General features: G+C 39.8%; 1 protein-coding gene across 2 annotated transcripts in view; it reads right to left on the bottom strand.

The window, feature by feature from the left end:
• Positions 1 to 25,458, bottom strand: part of ERICH1 (glutamate rich 1) — a 105,813-nt gene that overhangs the window by 21,167 nt on the left and 59,188 nt on the right. The window contains exons 4-6 of one of the 2 annotated variants that reach the window (XR_011336934.1): positions 18,653 to 19,030; positions 15,695 to 15,889; positions 10,201 to 10,381 (exon numbers count right to left, since the gene is read on the bottom strand). Coding sequence is in view for 1 of the 2 variants with exons in the window: in XM_069851600.1 (XP_069707701.1) it covers positions 10,308 to 10,381; positions 15,695 to 15,889; positions 18,653 to 19,030 (647 nt within the window). In the remaining variant the exon portion in view is untranslated. Of the gene's footprint in view, positions 1 to 9,199; positions 10,382 to 15,694; positions 15,890 to 18,652; positions 19,031 to 25,458 lie in introns of those variants that run through there. The other variant, XM_069851600.1, reaches the window with a different exon arrangement.

The raw sequence follows: 25,458 nt of genomic DNA, 5'->3' as shown, positions 1-25,458 counted from the left end.
GGTGGTTCTGTCTCATACAAGGACCCTCCTGAGAATCCGCTCCCGCTTCTCTCCAGACTTCAACAGTTTGGGGCAGAGAGTAACTGAGACTTCTCTCCAGACTTCATTCTTACTCCAACAGGAAAAGTTAGTGCTGCATGCATTTTGATTTTTTGGGCAGCCTGATCTAGTGGGAGGTGACCCTGCCCATCACAGGAGTTTGGAACTGGATGATCTTTAAGGTCCCTTCCAACCCAAACTATTCTATGCCAACTGCAACTTGGCACTTCATGAGCAGCACAATAAGCTGAAGTTCGATTAATACTTCTGATGAATCCTTACACTGGTCTCCAACAATAGCTTAGGGTTTAGCCAGTTGATGCTGACAGTTAACGTGCCTGGAAATCTGCTCAGAGAACTGCTGTGAAAATTGCATTTCCCACTATAAAACTGTGAATGCAAGTTCCTAAGCAAAGTCTAAGTCTCAAACCTGATTTTTTTTTTTACACCAGACATTAATGAACTTATTGCAAGAATCTTTCTTCAATTACCAGCTGGAAGAAATGCAACCCAGCAGATAATGCACACACCAGACATCTTCATAACTAAAGTTATGGATCACATCTCACAAGAAAAGGAAGAAGTATGAATTTTTCTTTCATGTTTAAAAATAAGGAATCTTTTTATTCGTAGCTAAACCAAATCATTCCCTGCAGAGAAACAGATTGAAAACACATAAGACAAATCTGAGAAGCTTTTTACTTAGAATAAATTTCAATTATTCTGCTTCCCCTTAAATATATCCTAAACCACAATCGTATATTTTTTTTTTGTACAGTGGATTTGATTTGGACTCTTATCCTTTCCTAAAAAAAATTAAGCTTGTTCTTGTAGCAAACTGAAACTCAATTACTTGTTGAAACCAGACAACCTTGTGCTCCTTGAACTCCTGAGAAGTCATCTAGTGTCACATGATTTTCTGAGCAAACAAAAAACCCATATAAGACAATAAAGTACCTGTTGAATACATTAGAAATCCACTAGATGATCTCTGTTTTCAAAAAGAAGGTATAAATAGGGAAACATGATCAAACGTTGTCATTTCTCTTTAGATCCCATAGACTATTATTAGTACTGGAGACCATTCAGCATTTCTGTTAATGATCTGTAAGTAAACAGAATCATTGCTGGTAAAATTGGCAGATGACACCAAGATTAACAGATAATTTATACTAATGAAAGCAATATAGGAGCATAAAATAATCTATCATTTACTAATCTAGACATAGTCAAAAAACTAAATGTTAACATGGCCAAACAGAAAGTGAGACATTTAACGAGGATGGAAGCAGGGACTAAATCCTGGAAAGCGATAAATTTCAAGACTACTTGTCTACTATTACAAATAATTCAACATGAACTCCCTATACAATCCTATGGCAAAAAGCAGACCCACAAACAATGGAGTAGTGAGTACAAAAAGTATACACTGCTGAGATTTTAGATAAAGTTCTAAGTGCAGTTGCAGCACATTTCTCGAAATGGTGGAAAAAATGGAGAAAATGTACAAGGGAGCCAGAAAAACAACTTGAAGACTGTAGAAAATGCCTTATATAAAATAATTTGAAGAGATAATGTTTATGGTGGCAAAAGGGAGGTTGTGTTGTAGCTTGATTACAGTGTTCAAGAACTTCCACAGACAGAAAATAGTGGCTAGTGAGGGGCCACTTTATCTAGTGAAGAAAAATGTACCAAGAACTAATGGCTGAAAGTTAAAGTTAAATTTAAATTTAAAATAAGGCACATGTTTCTAATTGTAAGAGTGACTGAGTACTGGAATAAATGACCAGAGAAGGGGCTAAGTCTTCATTTCTTGAGGTCTTTAAATCAAACTCGCCTGTCTTTGCTGAAGATTTGCTTTAGCAAAACCCATGAATTGTGCTTTTGTCAGACTCAAGTTACTAGTCTTGACCCTGAAGTAAAAAGAAAATTTACATCTAGAGATCTTGATGGGGTCAGAGAAGATAATCTCATGTCCTTTTCAGTTTTACCCTTTATGAATCTATCAATTTACTGAATGAGTACAGAGAAAAAACTTCCTGATTGACTTTTGCCACTGGATAACAATGTGATCTGTAGCAGAACGTAAATCATCCAGTAATAAATATATGTCAGAAACCATCGAGATGAATATGTTCTTGCAACGCCTTCTAATTTAGAAATTTAGAGTTATTTAATATTTTACACATTAATTTTATACTGTGTGATTGAATTAATGTGAAAGGGTTAAGCAGACAGGCTAATGAAACGCTGTGCCATGTACTAAGCTTAATGTGGTTGGAAAAATCAATGCACTTTGGTCTGTCAGTTAGCAATCACAGATTTAATTGAATAACATGTCAAGTATTTTAAACTGTTTACCGATGTAAATAGAATCCGGCGCTATAGTGATGGTAATAAGCTAAGATGCTTTCCCTGAATTCCAATCAGATTTGAACATGACCTTCATTTTAAGCTCCAGCGTGCCAGAGAGATCAAACAGCTATCGTTATGCCTACACAGTTTGATGATTACTCCCATGATTCTGAAAAAAAAAATGTATTTGCTATTGATTCACTCTCCAGAACACAGGTAATGGGTAATCAGTTTGATATTCCCAACAACGGTTGCTTCTTCTCTGTGCATTTATATTCACTTCCACTTCATTATTGCTTCTGGGAGGAGGAACTAATCACACAGCAATCTTGTACTGAGGCTGTCTGAGCAGCGGAGGAGGTCACTTTGTTCGTGATCACACAAAGGGAATAAGAGCAAGAGCAGGAGAAGCTCCTCCTCAGCTTTTGGTGGGGTGAGTTCCAAAGGCAGTTGTACAACAGCTTCTTCTCCTTCTCCCTTTTACCACTCCCAGGCGATGGCTTTCCAACAGAAGATATGAAAGCAGCAAGGAGAGGGGTTCACAGCCCCGTCCAAGCCGAAGGAGCTTGCCAGACAAGCACCAGGAGTAGGCAATGTTCTGGTCAAGCAACATGTACATTCTTGTCCCTTTTTCATATGCAGTACATGAGATTTTTTTTCCAAGATCCAGACATCTGAATACAGAGGTTTCCACCTGACCTATCTATTTATGCTCCCATAACAGTCAACATAAATACGTAACTTCTACTATTATTCTTATCCTGAAATACATGTCTAGAAGCAATCAGCTACATGTACAAGCATCTAGTTCACCCCAGTGATTATAAAGTTCTTTAGGATAGGCAGGCGGCTCAGATGGGAACATCTACACTGGAGACATCTGAAATTAGGAGAAATTAATCCCATCCTGCATGTCTCCAAGGTATCCTTGGCAAGCTGCAGATGAACATTGCTTCCAAAGCGTTTACTAGGGAGAACCAGGTCCCTGTTTCACTGGACTGATCACATACGTCATCATAGAATTATTATGCCATTTTTAGCTATTAGCAGCCTTGCCTACAATTAATCTGTGACTTTCTCCTCAGATGTAACAGAAATTCGCTGTGCTGGGTGCCGTGCAGCAGGCCAAACCCTGCATCGAACTGCTCGTAGCTTAAGAAAGGAGAAAACAGATGAGAAAATAGGCAGATTGATGTGGGAGTACAGAGATACAATACGGCAACGTTAGTCAGCACAGGAGGCAGTTGTCTTAGCTCACTACCGACCTAGCTGTTGCCAAGCTTTTGGGCTGCACCATGGTAAAGGAAGGGATTAAAGAAGGAAAGGAAGAGGACAGAAAGACTGCTCTGCAGAGAGCTGTGAAAGGCACTGGGAGAAAAATGTGTTAACCTGAAAATGTCACAAATGGGTGATGAAAGCTAGGACCAAAGGCTGGGAGGATGGAAGAACGGAGGAATCAGCTGCGCTCTGATTGAGGGACTGAGGAGACTGGCAAAGATCTTGAAAGTGAAGAAAAGCAGCCTCTAGTTGCAACCTAGAGTTGCCTAGCTGCAAAAGAAAAGAAGATATTGAACCAGGTTAATTCCTTCTCTATTTTTCTGTCGTTCTCTCCGATCTTAAATAACACTTTTTCTTGTTTGTTTTGCACTATATATCCTAAACCAAGATGCAGCATTGCATTAATAACATAAAAGAGAACTACAGCTCACTTACACATTTTGTAGATGTATCAAGATCATTAAAATGACTACAGCCTATTAATTCTACACAGTTAAGAACTCAACTTGGAGAATATCCTCATTAAAGCTATATATTGGACCTTGACTGACTTTGGTGTATATAGACATTTTTCAAATAATCAAGTAATATATAGGTTTCCTAGTTCTCTAGATGCAGGAAACCTACAGCATTTGTAAATCTCTGCTTTTTCTTTATACTCACAGAGTGCTTTTCTCCTATGGGTTAGTTCAGCATAAATCTAGCAGTTTAAAAATACACATTTTTTTTAATCTAAGAAAAACATATATTACAAATTGTGAAACACCCAGATATAATTATCCTATTCAATAAAATTTACTTAGATGCAATGCAGAGGATAAAGTAGTTAACAATGCAGCTAAATTAGCTGCATAAACACATGCAATGCAGAGCTCCTCAGGTGCAATCTAGCGCTGAAGAAATTAATCATAAAATCTGCACAGCTATAACCCAAGGTTGGCCTAGATATTAAATATAATTCATTTTTTCCAATCTTACAGTTTGCTGGTTTATTTTGCTATCACTATTTGTTGTTATACTTAATGTGTAGCACACTGCCCAAGCATAACACACATCACTTTCCACTCTAATTCTGTGGTCTGGTTTTATGACATACCAGATATTAAACATGTTTTTTAATGCCTTCATGCTGTCATTCACCACTTTTTTTCCTTCCTTGCCTTTTTTTTCATAAGTTTTCTTTTTTTCCCAGATGTCATTTCAGAGATTCAGCCTACTGAGCAGCACCCCCTGCGCTGGTGCAGGGGAGAAAAACCAGCTGGCATAAAAAACACATTAAGGAATTTATAACTCGACATGACTGTAAAGTACTGTATAAAATATTGCACCACTTACGAAGCAGTAAAAATCTTTAATGTTAGTGACTGATTCCCACATTACATATCCACAAAAGAGATTAAGGTCTTACAGGCAATTTTGAGAATAAAACACGTACCTATATATAGAGAGAATGGCTTTGAACTCTCTCTTGCATACAAGAGTGACCTGCTATTCACTACTACAGATGCTCAATACAACATCAGCCTCCGTGATCTTACTTGTCCAGGAGCCTAAGGAGAGACCAACACCTACTCAGAGCTTGATTTCTCTCCCATTGTGCTGCTGTTCCCATCCAGGGATGGTGACTCCACCACCTCCCTGGGCAGCCTCTGCCAGTGCCTAAGAACCCCTTCTGTGAAGAAACTTTTCCTAACGTCTAATCTGAACCTCCCCTGGCACAGTTTGAGGCTGTCCCATCACCTGTCACTTGGGAGAAGAGACCAACACCTACCTTGCTATAACCTCCTTTCAGGCAGTTGTAGACAGTGATAAGATCAGCCTCAGCCTCCTCTTCTCCAGGCTAAACAATCCCAGCTCCCCCAGCTGCTCCTCATAACACTTGTTCTCCAGCCCCTTCATTAGCTTCGTTGACCTTCTCTGGACACACTCTGGGACCTCAATGTCTTTCTTGAAAACTTTCTTTGAATGCCTGTCTTAAAACTTTCACAGAAGTTTGAAATATACTGGTAATAATGTGTGTACAGTACAGTCTGAAGTTCTCTGATGCAAAGCCCATTAAATACCCTCCTCCACGTCTCAGAAATTCTACATGATACTGCACATTCGTTAGACTGAAGAAGGAAAAAGAAAAGGCCGTCTCCTTTGCCATTTATGAGTTTAACATGAAAATCCAAAGCAATAAATGTGTCATTGCTATGTTGACGGAGCCATAGGTAGCACCTCCCATACGAGGACAGGCTGAGAGAGTTGGGGTTGTCCAGCCTGAAGAAGAAAAGGCTCTGAGGAGACCTTATAGCGACCTTCCAGCACCTGAAGGGGCTACAAGAAAGCTGGGGAGGGACTGTTTACAAAGGCTTGGAGTGACAGAAAGAGGGGGAATGGCTTTAAATCGGAAAGGGGAAGATTTAGATTAGACATTGGGAAGAAATTCTTCACCATAAGGTTGGTGAAGCCCTGGCCCAGGGAAGCTGTGGCTGCCCCATCCCTGGAGGTGTTCAAGGCCAGGCTGGATGGACCTGGGGCACCTGATCCAGTGGGAGGTGTCCCTGCCCACGGCAGCAGGGGTGGAATTGGATGGGCTTTAAGGTCCCTTCCAACCCAAACTATTCTATGATTCCATGATTCTATGATCCTATGATTCCATGTAGAGTGAAATGTAAACCACACTGTGTTCACTGGAGGATATTAATTTCATTTTTTTAGTTTTCATATCCCAGTTGTTTGTACTGCTGCTCAAATAAACCAATAAAGGTGTAGGGAGACTCAGCACCGTTTCTTTAAGAGAAGCACAGCAAGTGACCAGGTATTAAATCCTAGTGTATGAAATCATTTTTATTGCCAACAGGATGTTAACCATGGAGCCAAACAATCTTTCCCTCCTGCCATTTTTATATATATTGCCTACCTGACATTATTATATGACGAGTAATGTCCATTTCTAAATGTCATTTAAACTACACCCTTCTGCTGTGTTCTTTCACGCATTGCTCTTAGTGTCCTAATGCACCTTGCCGTTCAGCTCACCCTTGCTTGGCACGTTTGTTTCAGAAACAAATACACTCTTATGCAATTGCATTTATCTACAATAACAATCTAAAATTTCACTACTTGAATTTGGTCCTATTTTCTAAACTCTCCAGGATCTCACATTTTACTTCATCATCTAGTCTTTCTAATCCCCGTTACCGTAATAGTGGTAGGCTTGGTAAGTCTAAGATTCAGCTCCTATCGCAGGTCATTTACAAAGACATCAGATATCACTGACTAACGAGCTACGTTATGAAACTGTTCCCAGGCTTGCTTTGTTGAGACCAGCTGGTTTCTGCACAGAATATACGGCTCTTGTAGTGGCTAAAGCAAAAGGAAAAAACAGAGACTAAAATATTTCCCCCATTATTACCTGATTCAAGCAAAGAACATTTTGGATTTGAGAAATTTTACTCACATTCTGGGATCAGATCAGTGTTTGGCAAAGATACCCAATCTGCTCCTCTGTCTGCAGCTATTTAACATTCAGCAAAATCTGAAAAATCACTTTAATAGTATGAGAAATGGCCACGCACTGGAAGAGAAATAATAAAGAAGAGGAATTAAAGCAATAAATATTGTGACATGAGTGTGTGAAAGCGTGACAGCGTGTGTCAAGCTGAGGTAGCTGGTGTGCAGGAGACCTGCAGAGCAGGGAAGAGGATCCAGGATCCAGGCAGGGATATAAGAGAGGCTGGGGGCCTGTGCTGGTATTCGACGGATCTGCAAATGGGGATATGCTTGTGAGTCCAGGAAAAGAAGGAACATGTGTTTTCACCTGTGAACTTCAACGCCAATCAGTTGAGCAGATGACTGGACTTGTGTTTTGTGTAAGTGCTGGTAGGGCTACTCATAGGTGTTGCTAAAGGTAGTTCCTTGTCCGTAGCAGCCGGTGGAGTCAGCCACGTGAGTGTCCACCTGTCCCTAAGAATGTGTTAAGCCTCTGCTGGCTGAACTTGGCAACATGAAAGCTGCAGTCATCTCCACCAGTGGGGGATGGAGACATCCTGGTCTCCAGGAGCACCAGCCTGAGATCCAGAGGACAAGGAGGAGGAATTCCCAGGTCCCAAGGTTCCCCAAGGCAGAAGCCTGAAAACTTCCCTCAGCACAGTCATTCGAGTTATCAGGAAATGCAGGCACCACAGCCGTTTGTATGGTCCTAACTTGACCTGGTTTGTACTTGTGTTTAAAAATATGGTCTTTATTTACATGATCTCAATTCTTTTTTCATCTTCAGTGTATAGGGCAGATGATCACAGAATCATGGAATAGTTTGGGTTGGAAGGGACCTCAAAGATCATTCGGTTCCAATTCCGCTGCCATGGGCAGGGACACCTCCCACTGGATCAGGCTGCCCAAGCCCCATCCAACCTGGCCTTGAACACCTCCAGGGATGGGGCAGCCACAGCTTCCCGGGGCAACCTGGGCCAGGGCCTCCCCACCCTCACTGTGAACAAATTCTTTCAAATGTCTAATCTAAATCTTCCCCCCTCCAATTTAAAGCTATTATCCCTCATTCTATCACTCCAGGCCCTTGTAAAAAGTCCCTCCTCATCTTTCTTGTAGCCCCTTCAGGTACTGGAAGGTCACTATAAGGTCTCTTCAGAGCCTTCTCTTCTCCAGGCTGAACATCCCCATCTCTCTCAGCCTGTCCTCATATGGGAGGTGCTCCGGCCCTCTGATCATCTTCGTAGCCTCCTGTGGACCCGTTCCAACAGCTCCATCTCCCTCTTATGTTGAGGATTCCAGAACTGGACACAATACTCCAGATGAGGTCTCACAGAACAGGAATAGGGGGGCAGAATCCCAGGACACAGCTGGCCTTCTGGGCTGCGAGCACACACTGCCGGCTCATGTTGAGCTTCTCATCAACCAGCGCCCTCAAAATCACATCATCCCCCATTGAAACTGTGGATTGCCCCCACCCAGATGTAGGACCTTGCATTTGTTGAACCTCATGATGTTCTTACAGTTCCCCTTCTCCAGCTTGTCCAGGTCCCTCTGGATGACATCCCATCCTTCTGGTGTGATGCTTACCTAAAGAGTTGCTGCACATCCTTTTTGCGCGGTTCCCAGGTCTCACTTACTGCATGGCACTCAAACCTTAATCTGAGAATGAAATGATGAATTTCCTGTGGGGTCTGTCAATACTCTATCTCAATGCTTCATATTCAAGTGATACTTTCTTCATTCTCCAGATGTGGAATGGGGACACGCAGCTTCTCAGTGAAAAGTCACAGCTACAGTTCAGTGCCAATGTTTTAGCAAGTCGGGAGCATTAAAATAGGGAACACACAACCAGTTTCCCCTCTGCAAAGTCTGCTTTAAATATCTTTCCCAGCAGATACTGACACAACTTAAGCTTTCCAGAGCCTGACACAGGTGCCTTAGCCATAAGGCCTAACAATTCGATGCCTGCAATCCTTTGGCATGACACAGAACCCCTTTTAACATCTTCAATCAACGAGAAAGAGGTATAATTTTATTTTTATTACACGTTTTTTCAGTATCACTAAAAACAATGCCTTGTGATAGGATATAAAATAATATAATGCAATAAAACAGCTATGCAGTATTTATATAGGCTCATCAGTAATTTACCTCCAAGCACATGTTGGAGGAGACAAATATAGAATCATAGAATAACCAGGTTGGAAAAGACCCACTGGATCATCGAGTCCAACCATTCCTATCAAAATATATATGCTGCCCCGAGCCTACTGACGAGGAGGCTAACACACAGACACACGAGAAATGGTTTGTTCTCTATTACCTATCAGCTAAATGACTCAGCTGAAAGAAAAGCCTCTCACTTAGGAATTATTCTTTTCTTCAGGATTCCAAAACACTTTGCAACCATGGATATTATTTACTCTATCATCCACACACGCATAAATCCAGCTGCAGAATGACTGCACAGTAAACAGCGAGAGAACCCAGTCCCAAAGTTCTGCAGCCAGTGGAGCCCATCGGTTTGTGACAGACTGAGCTGTGGAATGGTTCTAAACAAATCTTTCAAGTTTCCACACAACTCTGAACAATACCTACGTGACCCGCATGTAGAAATTTATCTGTTTCCATAATTCAGCAGTTTATTCAGCAAAAATACATTCCTCAGATGTATCCTTGTTTAGAGTTAAATATAAAAATATATTTCTGTTTTTCGGGTAAACAGATATATTAGATAAACAAGAGATGTAAAGAAATAATACTTGCAGAAAGGAACAATCAATTTATAAACAAAAAAATCCCTCCTATAAACAAAATACTTCATACAGACTTTATCATTCCCGATAAGTCTCTTCTCCTAAAGTGAAATGCACATACTAATGCAGCTGAAGTTTCAGGCACAGAAATATAGAATCATAGAATGATCTAGGTTGGAAAAGACTTTTAAGATCATCAAGCATATTCTTGACCACCTAACCACAAAAATCACACATAGTTATACCCTGTTTATTGTCTTACGGAGTTTGTAACAGAGAAAAATAATTAATTTACCTGAAGGTGTAGAAAATGTATTGACACTGCTCTTCCTGAACAATTGCTACTTGGTTAAGAGTCTGTATATTAAATTTAACCCTGCGCACATGGACCCAGGCAAGGCTTTATTTCCTGTTCTTCACAGGAAGGATGTCTGTAATCCAGTAGTGGAACAGAGACGTGACTGTCTTGGTATGATCTGAAACAAAGAAAACACATTCCTCCTGAAATACCTCAATGACATTTCTGAACATTACAGAAAAATACTTGTGCGAACATCTGTTTCCATTCAATAATAGCATTTCAATAAAAACAACGCAGATACTGGAGCTGGAAGACTAATATATAAGAATTTCAAGACAAACAGCTGCATTTTCTTTTAGGTCAGTTACTTGTATGAGAAACAATTTTATTCTATATTTTGGAATGTCTTATTTGTTATGATTCAATAATTCAGAAGAAAAGGAGATCAAAATGACATGATCATATAGGTAAGGCTAAAAGAGTGCAATCTTCTCCACTTCTTTCTGTCTGGAGAGTAATTTAACATTTCACACCCTATTATTTCCCTTACACTAGCACCTAAAAGCCCCAGTTGAGAATGAGTCATCTTGTACAGACGGCTGTATTAAAACCTCAAAACACCATGGCTTCTCTCTTAATTCAGAGACTATCTACGTGACTTTATTTATTTTTAACGACAAAACTTTCTACAGCACTTATCATATAATATCACATTTAGAAGGATTCTACAACGTTATGCTAATATAGCTTTCACATTTCATTTCCTTTTCTTTGAATTCCAAAGAAAAACCAAACCAAACACATTCAAATTTAACTGTTTCAGGGCCTCTGTGTATCCAGCCTGGGCACTGTTGGCACACAGAAACTGAATTACTTCTGTTCTGCAAAACTCACTCCCCCTCATTCCCCTTCCCCTCATGATGGAGACATATTTAAAAGGACAACTCCCCCCAAAAAAGACAGTTTAGAGAAGCTTCTGGTTCTTCTGTGAGTGATAATTTCCTAGGCAACAAGGGAACAGAGACCTGGTACTAACCAACAAAGGGAAAATGTTAACAGATAATGGGATGAGGTTGATGAGTAGAAGCTGAATGACTTCATAAATTAGGAGATAATGACTTTTTTTTTTTAATTAGGTGATCACCTATGCTTTAATAATTGATGTGAAATGAGAAGACTTTAAGTAGAGGTTAGTACCTTTTGTTAAAGACAACCAAATAAATGGAAATAGTTAATAGGAAATTTTGTTTTCTTTTTACAACGACAACAATGATGCTTTGAACAGCCATGTTCAAAGAAAGACTCTTGACCAACCCCAGTTTTGTATGATTTCTAAGTACAAGGTCAAAGGTGACTCCATGGAGTAACTTGAAGCACAAAGTACAACTGTAAGATGATGGAGGATGACAACAAGCAGTATCTCTGTTAACCACATAGGTTTTCTTGTTCAAGTATGTTTGCTTACTTAAATAAGGTTTAAAGATAAAATCTTAATGTTGATATTTTTGTTTCAATCTTCTTAGCAATGTCCTCCTTGTGCAAAATTTTTCAGACTCTACCCTCAACCTTGTTAGACCGTTTTTTGCTATGACTGCAAATACTGTGATCTAGGAGCTTACGATAAAACAGAAACCTTTTTCTTCTTTGTTTCTTTTTAATTTTGGTTGAACCATGATACCTTATCTGAATAACACGCTAAGAGGTGTCGAGGAAATACGAAAACATGGTCTTGAACCAGTGGTTTTCAATTTGTGGTTTGCAGACCTTGGGCAGACTATAATTTCACTCTAAAGGGTCTGAAAAAGCTACTAAGAAAAGCAAATTTATCATCAGTAGGCATAAACTTTCCAGGTGGGAACTGGTAGCCCCATTGGAAAAATAGATTAGACCATAACATATATACAAGGCAATAAAAGATATATAATGGCATCCCTCTTTTGTAAAGTTTACTAAGGGAGAATGTGCACTTACATGAAAGAGATGCATGGCTTCTAGTTTTTTTTCTACTCTTTCCTTTCTTGAATTAAAGACAAAACTGAACATAACACAGTAGTCATTCTTCTTCCTTTGATGCTGGCATCTTAAGTAGAATCATAACCACAGGAAAATGGATTTATATACTGCTTCTTCAACTAAAATAGGTTTATTTTGCAAAAATAATACACCTTCCTAAAATTAAGAAAAATAGTTTTCTTTTTATCATGTTAATAAGGAATGACCTTTTCTTCTAGGACATCATGCTCCAGTGAAAATAAACAAAACAGAAAAAAGGCAAGATAATCAAACTTGTAACAAAATTGAGATTACTATGATGTACTGTACCTTTTCATCTTCATAAACAGCTCTAACCTGTATTTCTATAACAAGAACTTGAATTTGCTGAGACGACAAGTTTTTGTAATAACTCTGAACTTCTATCACCTGTTCAGGGGAATGACATCCAAAAATTTGAAAAAGGTGGACAAGGTGACTTATTTTCGAGGCAAAAGTGGGAAAAAAAGTATTATTAAAAGCCTAATTCGAGGTAATATTTCAGAGCACTGTATTTGCATTCAATGAAATTCCTGAATTACAAGTAGAATGTACTTTAAAAGTCTGTTGAGGCAAATTAATATCTAGCAGGTGTTTAATTAGCCTTTAATAATTTATAACACTATATTTTCCTCTTTCTTATGTTGTTGCACTTCATGAATAACGAATCAGCTAATACAATTACACCACTTTAAACTTGGAATTAGATTAGAATTGCGCCCCGAGTGACAACAGTTACTAGAATAAAAACATCAGCTGGAAGAGTCAACGATTTCAGGCTGTATCAGCAGAAACATAAATGAATTTTAAAAATCACTCAGAAAATAGTTTTCTGCTTTTTCAAGTAACAAATACATACAACAGAAAATTAGGGTAATTGCATGGATTTCTTTCTAATTTCCTTCTGTTTTCTCTCTTTGTTTTGGCATTTCTGCTATATAAAATTCAACAACGCAGCTCGCCTCCAGGCTACAAAATCCAACAGGATTCCTACTGTATCGAGTAGAATTTGGACACGGCCTGTAAAGAACATCCTGAATGTGGTCATTTCAACAGTTCTGTTTTAATTTAACCAACAGAAGCTGAATTAGGTCATTTAATGAAAGGCCAACACCATTATCACTATTCCTGCTGAGTCCTACTTACTTTGCAAATGTGTATTACATCCGATGAGATTAACCGATTATAATTAAGATCATTGAATCTAGGCTTGAAATTAATTATTGAATGCACAGAAGGATTTTGTTCCATGCAGATGTGGATATTTCAGATCTATCAGAACCTTAAGGGCTGTCACAGTCTATATGTATACTTTAAAGAATATATACGTACATATGTAAAGAATTCCTATGCAATTCTGTAAGAGTTTCCTTTGCAAAATGTATCAGCTGTGAACTTCACAGGCAGCAATTCTCTCTTTTCTGTGTTTTAGGAAGTCTAGCATGCAGCAGGCTCCAGTCTTGAGTGGGATCTTCAGCCACTATCGTGCTGTACCTCATTTAATGAGGTTACAAACGGTGGCGTCTTCTTTGAATGTTATTGCTAAGCCTCTGGTGGCTATAATCTTATTTATTCTGTTACCACTCTCGCAACAGGTCAGTCACTGCTCTTCAAAAGACTTAAAGCACTATCTAAAATGGTTGAGATTTTCTCATAACACAGCAAGTTTAATCAACTCTGATTATATTATTTGGGAGGCAAGAAAATTCAGCACATGTTGCAGATCTGTCTGATGCAGCAATAAAACTATTAATGACAAGTAACAATAACTGTTTAAATGAAGATTTCTTGGAAAATGAATTATTATAACTTCTATGGACTAGATGCTGATCCCACATTCACTTAAGGAACTATTAACTGTCCCAGAAGAAATTCTACTAAATTAAAGGGGTTATAATGATGACACCAAGCTGAGTGGTGCAGCTGCCACAACAGAAGGACGGGATGTCATCCAGAGGGACCTGGACAAGTTGGAGAAATGGGGCTGTGAGAATCTCATGAGGTTCAATAATGCCAAGTGCAAGGTCCTACACCTGGGTCGGGACAATCCACTGTTTCAATACATGATGGGGGAGGATGCGATTGAGAAGGACTTGGGGGTGCTGGGTGATGAGAAGCTCGACACGAGCCAGCAATGTGCGCCTGCAGCCCAGAAGGCCAACCGTGTCCTGGGCTGCATCAAAAGCAGCGTGGCCAGCAGGGCGAGGAAGGTGATTCTGCCCCTCTGTTCCTGTCTTGTGAGCCTTTATCTGGAGTACTGCGTCCAGTTCTGGAATCCTCAACATAAGAAGGAGATGGAGCTGTTAGAACAGGTCCAGAGGAGGCTATCAAGGATAATCAGAGGCTGGAGCCCCTCCCATTCAAGGACAGACTGAGAGAGTTGGGGTTGTTCAACCTGGAGAAGAGAAGCCTCCAAGGAGACCTTCCTGTAGCTGAAAGGGGCTGCAAGTAAGCTGGGGGGGGACTGTTCATAAAGGCTTGTGGTGATAGGATGAGTGGGGAAAAGTATAAACCATGGAAGGGCATATTTAAGCTTGATATAAGGAAGAAATTCTTCATGAAGAGGGTGGTGAGGCACTGGCCTAGGTTGCCCAGGAAAGCTGTGGCTGCCCCATCCCTGGAGGAGTTCAAGGCCAGGTTGGATGAGGTTCTGAGCAACTGGATCTAGTGGGATGTGTCCCTGCCCATGGCAGAGGGTTGGAACTGGATGATCTTTAAGGTCCCTTCCAACCCAAACTATTCTATGATCATATGATTCTATAATACTGAACAAAAGGAGCATGAATGAAATCAGACTCATGCCTCAGGGATGAAGAGATTTAGCAAGAGAATAATTTTTCTTTTTATGAATGACTTTACGATATAATTAATTATAAAGAGTATCTGTGTGTTTCTGTATCAAATGCATTTTTTAGAAACTTAAGCCAGATATTTATACTTAATCAAAGCAAAGCTGTAAATCCCACTTTGGCATGCAAAATCTGTGTGTTAATGAAACCAAGTAGGTGACCAAGAAGAAATGTAAGAATGGGCTTTACTGACCCTTGTATATGTAAAATTAATCCTTAACTGAATGAGTGAGATTTCCAAGACAAAGAAGTTAATTCTCATGATTTAAAAAGTCTACGAAGAGAGTGCATAAAAATATGCTTTGAAGATTATTAAATCTTAAAATAGTCAAGATTTAAAAAATATTGTTTTAAGAACCTTAATCATCTTGTACTCTATAGTTGCTGCAAAGTATGAAAAGTTTAGGTATTGAGGCCAAACAAGAAACTGGGAAAATCACTCTATTTTCAGTGGGAATTACATTTTTAAATCCTGTATAAGCATATATTTACCACTATAAAATTATTTACAGCTTCCTCATAAAAAAAAAACCTGTGGCAAATCTGAATTTTAATCCACACAAAAAAAACCCCACATAAGCAGATGAACATGAGTGAATGGTACCTACCAGGAGGCATCGAGGATTGCTCTTGGAATTGTTTCAAAGCATCCTTCAATCTCTCAATATCCTGTAGCAATACAAGGGATTTCAGTCGATGCAGAACAGTAACATCAGAGGATGAAACGGTGCGAGATTCAAGGCATTGTAAAAGCTCTTGGGCAGTTGCTGAATTTACAGCAGAATCCGCACCTTCTGACTTATCTGGAAAAACAATTGGAAAACCACATTAAAAAACTCAGTGAGCACAGAGAATTTTCCTAATTATCTTTTCTTTTCAAAGGCAGCATCTTCCCTTTCAGTACGACTTACGACCAAATGTCAGGTACTAGAGAACACTTTGCTCCTCCCATTTTTTGTTAAATACTAAAACAATGGTAAGAGGGGAAAGTAGAAAATTCAAAAAGTAAATAGGACAACAGGATTCACAGTGACAGGAATACAAGAGGAATCTAAATTTTCAAGATTAGCATAAGAAGAACATGTGAAAAAGAAACAGAACAATGGTCAAAGCACTGTGGTTTTGCTTCCTACACACTACGTAGTATAAAAATTCACATATATGAACAGCTCTGTGGAACTACTAAAAAGCACTTCTGGAGGCATCTGGTTATCTTGTTATTGTATGTATATGTTTTTATTTGAAAAGCAGGTATTGTAGTATGCAAAACAGTAAAGGACCTATATCGTTTCTACAGTACTAAAGCATAAATTCATTCTTCTACTTCATTAACAATGCATAATCTGTCTCCTTAACCAGACTCCCTTTAATTCTTCTATTTTTTACCAGCAAGCCAACTGAGAAGAACAGATTTTTCCCAACTCAGCTTTCTGATATAAGCACAAGAAGTATAATCCAATGTGACCACTTGAAGATGCTGCTAAAAGCAATGGCTTCCAATATCATCTAAAAACTGAGGAGTGTTAAAGTCACTCAGATAGAAAAGCCAAACAGCATCAGTCAGATCTTTATATAAATTGGGATTTGCCTAGTAAGAAAGTCAGTCATACTATGACTTAGGAATGTGACATCCTGTCTGCAGAAGAACCGTCTTTTACCTGAGAATTTCTCCCTATGGATACCAGGGTCCTCACTGGCTCAGCTCTCTGATCTGCAGGTTTGACATCATAGAATCATTGAAATGGTTGGTTTGAAAAGACTTTTGTGATCATCAGCTCCACCTGTACCTGTCTACTACCAAATCATGTCCCTGAGCACCTCATCCACCCATCTTCTAAACCCCCCCAGGGACGGGGACTCCACCACCTCCCTGGGCAGCCTCTGCCAGGGCCTAAGAAACCTTTCAGTGAAGGAATTTTTCCTGATGTCCAATCTGAACCTCTCCTGGTGCAACTTGAGGCCATTCCCTCTCGTCCTATCACCTGTCACTGAGAAGAGACCAACACCCACCTCTCTACAACCTCCTTTCAGGCAGTCGCAGACAGTGATAAGGTCTCCCCTCAGCCTCCTCTTCTCTAGGCTCATCAGGACCAGTCAGACCGTCAATCATGGTTAATAACTGAAGTTGACTTCAGGAAATCTGGAAGCTCGAGACTTTTTCTTAAAATTCTACATATAACAGAGCTGTGGATGCTTGCCCAAGTTTCTGTCTTGGGTCATGTATTAAAAGCGGAGTTGTTAACTGAGTCTGTGATCTTGCTCAGTTACTCTGAAGTTCCACTACAGCAAATGCATGTTATTTAGCTTATATTTACTTAGTCATACACTGAAGTAGTAAAATTCTTATTCTTGATGATGGATATACATTAACCACAAAGTAGGACGGATCTCACACGCTAGGCTTAATATGAACACCCGACACAGCAGAAATACTTTAAGAGTAAGCAAAGGAAATTCTATGTATAAATCTTGAGAAAAAAATTAACATGAAATACCTGATGTCATATTAACAGGGTTTGTAAAGTAATTCTGTAGTCTAAAGATGAATTTTATGGGACTAGGAGCTGACAGCTCTGACTTAAGATGGGCTTAGACAAGTAGGTAAGCTGTTTAATATTCTCCACTCAGCTCCACAAAGACAGTGAAGGCCACGCACTCTGAAAAATCTTTCACTGCTTTCTTCCAGTTTTACAAGACAGTTATCATTTTAATGCTATGCTTGGAGCTGAGCAACTAAAGAACGTACCAGCTTGTCCTTAAGAACACATATTTAATTCTAGATGACAACAACATAATCTGCTGTATGTACAGATAATTAATATCCTAACCATTAAAACTTCATTATCTCTGGAAGGCATTTATGACGTAAGCACTATGCAAACAGCTTTTAATGAAGGAAGAAATAGACAGTAGGTGTTTGTCTGATTTTAGTGGCCAGATGAACATCTAATAGGGCATTAAGGATAACATCCACGCAATCCTTTTAAAGTGCTATGGGAAGTGCATTCATAGTTCACATTCATTGTATCCACAAATGTTTTATGCCAATACACTTCCTCAGTGCCAACAGGATCTTTCCACTTCCCCTGTCTGCCTAGATTCCCTTATATTTTACAAATAAATGTACCCCTGGGAAGGAGAACTTTCTGAAAAGCAGAGATAGTCATCATGACAGTAGTTTAGGATAACAATAATTGCCCTCATTTGAAGCTCTCTGAAAGCAAGTAATCCTTCTGAATGTTTGCTTGCAGAGGATAGAAGAATTTAGTCCATTTTAACCACCACATTTACCCCAAGTTCATTGGAATGTTTTAAAAAAGAGCAAGGAATAGTATGTGTGTTTTCAAAGACACATAAAGAGATTATTTTTTTATATTGATGTGGATTCTTATGTATGCTTGTACACATCGGAACAGAAAACAGGATAAATACAAAGTGCCCACATATCTTACTGAGTTCTAAAGGATGCTTCTCTACTAGTTTTGGCCCGTTCTGCATCTATAATAAATGCACATCTATTTTCCCCTATATGGTAACACTCATGAAAAGAAAAGAGTGGTACATACTGTCAGCAAAATAGATTTGTTGCGTTGCCTGCAGGAAGTCCAGAATGCTATCTGCCTTTTCATCTATGTCTTTTGAGCCTGCTGCTTCTTCTCTGTTGTTTCTGTCAGGCTGGTATGTAAAATCCACACCGGCAGCTTTTGTTATCAAGCCAGCTGCTCTTCTTTTTTCTTTCTGTCGTTTCTTTTTCATTTTCCTCTTTTTGTTTTTGCTTACTTTGGGACTGTCTGTCTGTCGCAGCTGTAAATTATCTTGAACAAGACTCTCTGGCATTCCAGATTCTGTTTGTTCTCCATGTAAATTATCAGAGTTTTGCAAACTGCTCTTTTGTTTCGTCCTTCGAATGCGCTTTCTCTTGGCTTGTCCTTGATATTCCCCCTCTGCAGATTCAAAAGAGACATGATAGTTGTAAATATGAAGATCTGTAATAAGCATTTTGGAGCTGCATACAATGAAATATTACTCCCTTCGAATTCTGAGATGTCTGAGTGGCTCTAACCTTACTTTTATGCTTAGAATGCCTTTCAGTCCTACAATGTCAAAGCCAACTTTTCTGAATACAATGAATTAGAGGCCAAGTTCTTTTCCCTTCTGCTTTCAGGGCTGTACTCCCCTTTGTGCTACGTTACATCACATTTACTTTCTTAAGGCAGGTAATATGGTTCTACGCAAGTCAAAAGAATCACCAGAGCAAAAACCAGTATAGGCAGGCTGGGGGACATGGGATGAGAAATCTCCACCAAAACCCCACACCAGCAGTTAGCAGACTTGACCAAGAATGCAAGAAGAACACATGCTAGTCACAATAAAAGATGAGAGGGCTTATTTTGTTGATATGCCTGCATGATAGCTCAGTGCCTTAAAACCACCAGGCATCTGGTTCTGATTCTTCTACTTTCTCCTCCTTCTCCATTGGGATAACTTACTGCTAACTCAGCTTTGGATGTCAACTTTATAGGGAAAGCATGCAAGGCATCAGTGACCTTGGCAAGTAATTTCTGATCTCTTTAACAGCCTGTCTTGGTTCTATCATTCCCTTGCTGCATTATAATTTCCTTACTAGCTAATTCTTCAAAAGGCTCAAATGTCAAGGGAAAGAAGTCCCTCTTGCTCTCCAAGACAGCTTTCATGATGCTTTACTCAGATCTTTACTCACTTTGGAGCATAAGCCCTCCTGGCACTGGCAAGGGAAGTCTGCCAGAATCCATCGTCCCTGATCACTGCTGATCCACGGCTGTAATAATTCCTGTCTAATTAACCAAAATTCCCTCTTTCATGGTCTGACAGAATCCTCACGCGTTTCAACACCTTGGAGTGCAGAATGCCAGTGTCATTCTAATGCCTTGTTGTAGAAAGTTAATCCTTCTCTCAACCTCTACCTGCACATTTCTAAATTCCTCACACTGCTCTTATTTATTGGCTTTACACCATTCTCTTAGGGCCAAAGAATCTTAGAATCATAGAATCACCAGGTTGGAAAAGACCCACTGGATCATCGAGTCCAACCATTCCTATCAAACACTAAACCATGTCCCTCAGCACCTCGTCCACCCGTGCCTTAAACACCTCCAGGGAAGGGGACTCAACCCCCTCCCTGGGCAGCCTCTGCCAGTGCACAATGACCCTTTCTGTGAAAAATTTTTTCCTCCTTGGCTTGCCTAATGCCACTGTAATGCAGGAGAGACACCTGAAGCCCAACACTTGCTTCTGAATGATTTGCACAGTCTCCTGAACTGCCTGCGACATTCTCAGCTTGTTTGGCTTTCTCATCACTCCTCCCCCTACCAGCCATTGCTCTATTTTCTCCATGGTTGGAGGCTCCCTCTTTCATTTCTCTTTCTTTTTCTATCTTGAACTCTGTCAGCTCTGAGCCACTTTCTCTCTTTAAATATCAGTACAAGACTTTCAGTTCTTTAGCTGACAGATGACTCACTGCAAAGCAATTTTCCATACTTTCCATGAAGAAGGCTGCATAAAAATAAATATGCTGTATTGTAATTGAACACCACGGTATGTTAAAGACACACCAAATGCCACCTCATACCCACAGTGCGGAGTGTTTTGCACGCACGGTATTTGAGCTATATATCTCTGTACATGTTTGGGACATATGGGATGTGGGAAAAATAACGTCTGTGTTGTCCTGGAGGAATAAAATATCGGAACTGAAGGCAGATATGAATGTGAAGGATGCTATAAACAAAACATTAATGTCTCATCTTAAGACCTAATTTGCATTTTCATGGGAGTGTTTGTGTTATAATAGGTGAATTCAACTGTAAACACAGATACACTGTTCTGTAAAATTTCTCAGCCCTCTGTTAACCTGAACTGCACTGTTTGCTAATAAAGCTACTCTGATCTGTGCTTTCAGCAAAGTGGCCCAACAAGCTGTTTAAGCATCCCAGAGTCACTAAACCTCAGCAAAACCACGAGATATTGTGCAGCCAAGCACCTCCAATTGGTCTGAAGCCACTCCAAAAAAATGGTACGGAAGGCAGAGCGCGGCTTAAGATAATTGATGTTTTGAGTCAAATCCAAAAGTTTGCTTATCCTTAAGTAGCTGAGGGCAGCAGAAGGTCTGAAGAGACCAAGGTGAAGCTGTCAAAAGGCAGAACGAAAGGCTATGTGTATGTTATTAAGATAAATATCTGATTGAAAATAAGTCAGAATTACTCTGAGTCTCCTCCAACACAGAAAACAAATCAAACCAGTTCCCTTCAGGAGTTAAAAGTGGCAGTTCACAAGCAGGTTTTGTCATTCTTTGCCACATATTTGAATACCTCCTGCTCCACGTGTGGCACCTACTAGTGATTCAGCATCAAGAACAGATGAAATCAGATGTGGACAAATGCAAAGCAATGCACACAAAAGAGATAAATTTGAACCAGTCACCGCTAGGGTGAGAGTGAACTGTTACCAATTCAAGAAAAGCAAAACAAAAGCCAGACCTGTGCATCAGTATGCAAAGTTCAATGCAAATATTTGCGCGGTGAGTATCGGCGATCAAAACTGCAAACACCTTGTTTGCATACACAATAGGGGATGGAAAATAACAGGAAAAATATTCCGAAGCTATTACACAAATCTGTTGTACTCAACAAGCTTGTAATGCTACGTTTCTTAGCATAATCCCAGCGCAACAAGACTTTGGCAGATAAGAGGACTCTCACAGAGGTTACTAGAGAAACTCCAAAAAGATTTGTATTATTTGACTTGAAAGAAAAAAGTAATAAAATGGGCTCTGTTTCTGCCTCCTCATGCAAGAATAAGGTGATATCTAACTAATCCGAGCAGTTGCACAAGCAAATAGAAGAAAGTAAATACTTGTTTTACAAATGGTACAGTGAGCTTATTGAATTCACGTATGTGTGGTATGCACAGGAGCCAAGAGCTTAATGGGATTCAAAACCTGGTTGTTTAAAAAGCCAGCAAGGCTATTATTATAACAGCTACGCTAAAATATGAGAGTTGTACAAGAAGTATAAACCATAATGTTTAGGTCACTGCCCACACAATGATCTTAACAAATGAGATGTTCAGCGGGATCCACCTCCCACAACTTGAGCTGTCTGAAAAGAAAATACTTAGTGCATACTTAGAACTGTGCTCTGATAAACCAAGAAATGCTAGCATCTTCGGAAAGCAATTTACCTCGTTCTGAACCAGGCAGGATGGAAATGCACCCTGAAAGTCTTCATCTCTCTCTCCCTTGCCATTAACTATGAAGGAAAGAATTTGATAGGAATGGTTGGACTCGATGATCCGGTGGGTCTCTTCCAACCTGGTTATTCTATGATTCTATGATTCTGTGAAATGTAGGCAATGAATTTGGATGAGATACTTGCAACAACTGAGAAGAATTAGTCTCTTTTACAAAAACTAACAGCATGGAGGCAGGTGCTTCTTACCATAAGCCTGCTTAGGAGATTGATTTTTCCTAATGGATAAATTCCAGTTTGATTAAAAAAAAACCCTTCTAACTGATTCTCTACATTTCAAACCAGTAGGGAGGCTGATAACATTTCAATAGATATGAATTCGGTTCCAGTAATTTTTCCCATTCACTGAAGATGTTTGTTATATCAAAGCAGCATAATTATAACAAAGGCAGGGAATATAGTCTACACAAGCGATCTGAGTAAGGTGTTAAATAAAGCAAGGCTGTTAGGAGCATCAGCTTTTGGACCACACTAACTATAGCCACAACTGCAGCTACAGCTTATCCTAATTCCACAAGAGCTGATGATTCTTCTTCTCTTCTATAATGGCCTGTCACCTCTTTCCCCGCTAAGATACCTCTCTGCTCCAGAAGTGGCTTAATTTATCACATAATCCAATTAGCCAGAAGCAACTGTCTTTAACCTGCTCAGTCTGGACTCGGTGCCCTCTCAGACTGAGCAAAGTGGCTTCCAGACAGGATGCTCAGAACTGCTCCGAGTTAAAAATAATGTTGTCTTTGTATTTTTGGTGTGGAATTTTTTTTTTCCTAGATTATTTTTAGTCGTGATTTCTATCCAGATGCAGTTTATCGTGCAGCTGCACAGTCACGCCAGCCTGACTGACAGGGTGATGTGTAAGTGGGAACGAAGAGCCTGAAAAGGAGCTGGCACCAAAAGAGAAAAAGTCATCTTCTAGCAGCCTACTTCATTTGCTCTGAAATGTTGAAAAGTTTTCTCCATGCAAACCGCACGTCTCCTTACAAGAACAGAGGCAGAAATATTTGAAAAAAACCAGACTTCAAATGAAATAGAGGACACTGTTCACAGATACTGCTTATTGAATTTCGATAATGAAATTCAGCGCATGGAGTTTATTGGTATCGTCAAGGAAAAATAGAAAATAATAAAAATAATGATTTACATCAAGACTCTGAATAAGCTGACTTTTGTTTATCAACTTCTATTATATTAGCAAGTTATTTTTATTCATCATCGAGGCAGCTGGGACACAAAGAAATTAAATACAAAGCTTAACACAGGCTAACAGCAACAACTAACTCGTCTGACTGTTCCTCCCATCCAGGCTAACGATCAGGATAAAGACATGGCTGGCAACTCCATGACTGAAAAGCTCACCTTCTTCAAGTTTATCTTTATTATTTCAGTTCCTTGAGACAATGGCAAATGGAAATGTTCGGGAAAAGCATCATGTAAGACAATGAAAAATGGGAGACTTATCTACTTAGGTATCTGCAAGTCTTAAGTATTACAAACTTTCACAGCAGACCAAACCCAGGTTTGGCTTTGGATGGCTAAACTTAAAAATCAGGTCTCCAAGTATTATTACAACAGAACTTTAGAACCGCATATAAAAATATAGATATACTTAAATAAAGATAATAAAAAAGATAAGGTAGACTGAGTCAAAGACAGTCAAAGAATATCCTCTGAACTTTAGAAATCTCCTATATAATGTAGTCCAGAGGAGGCTACGAAGATGACCAAGGGCTGGAGCACCTCTGCTATGAGGACAGGCTGAGACAGTGGGGGTTGTCCAGCCTGGAGAAGAGAAGGCTCCAGGGAGATCTTAGAGCAGCTTCCAGTACGTGAAAGGGGCTCCAGGAAAGCTGGGGAGGGACTTTTTACAAGGGAATGGAGTGATAGGACGAGAGGGAATGGCTTTAAATTGGAAGGGGGAAGATTTAGATTAGACATTAGGAAGAAATTCTTCACAATGAGGGTGGGGAGGCCCTGGAACAGGTTGCCCAGGGAAGCTGTGGCTGCCCCATCCCTGGAGGTGTTCAAGGCCAGGTTGGATGGGGCTTTGAGCAGCCTGATCCAGTGGGAGGTGTCCCTGCCCATGGCAGGAGGGCTGGAACTGGATGGGTTTTATGGTCCCTTCCAACGCAAACCATTCTATGATTCTGTGACATGCTGCATGTACATTGCCCACCATAACAAAGTACTAAGTCATAAGAAGAACCATACCCGGTCACAACAAACATCCACCTAGTACAGTAACCTGTGACAAACAGTAGCCATAAGCTGTATTTAAGATTAAGCCGAACTTTGAATTTATACACTAGTATAATGACGTTCCTCCTTTTCTACTTTTAAAATTCCCATTATTTTATTTGCTTTTTGACTGCTGCTGAGTGTCGAAAAGTTGTTTTCACAGAGTTATTTATTATACCATAAGATCCTATTCCTGCTTGGTAACAGCCAGCTCTGAGACCCCCATTTTACAGGTAAATTTTGACCAGTTCTTTTTTTCCTAAGCGCATCATTTGACAACTACCTAAAATGTGTTTCCTCTGCCGCTTTTGACAAATCGCTGCACCCATCTCTTGCCTTTAGTGCAGTCAATATCTATGTAGGGACCAGGAAACCTTCAGGCTTCACTGATCCCTCTTTTTACTCAACCACCTATCAAACACGAGCTTTCAGTTGTGACCTTTCTCCGTTTTTGAGAACGGTTGGAGTTGATGATCTCTAAGGTGTTTTCCAACCTAATGGTTCTATGATTCTTCACCTGTTTCCCGGTTCCGGGACTTTCCCTTCCAAGCTATGTCTTAAAAGCCTTCAGTGAGGGGGTTTATCAAAAACTTTGTGGCAATTCAAGAAAGCCACATCAGCTGTAGCAACTTCATCCACATATTTCCCCTTTGCAAATCTCATGTAGATCTTTCCTATTCAGATCACAGGTTTTCAAGCATCCACAAATCTTATTATGCATTATAATTTGTGCTGAACTCTCTAACGCAAACACCAGGATTACAGGCTTGCAGTTCCCTGGATGATTTAAGAACTGTTTTCAAAACCTGGCATCACACTATCCAGCCTCAAAGTCTCTGATAACAAGGCAA

Source organism: Phaenicophaeus curvirostris, chromosome 2 (assembly GCF_032191515.1).
Source record: "Phaenicophaeus curvirostris isolate KB17595 chromosome 2, BPBGC_Pcur_1.0, whole genome shotgun sequence".
NCBI lineage: Eukaryota > Metazoa > Chordata > Aves > Cuculiformes > Cuculidae > Phaenicophaeus > Phaenicophaeus curvirostris.
Note: the sequence above shows the minus strand (reverse complement) of the source record. Positions and strands in the feature narration are given on the sequence as shown.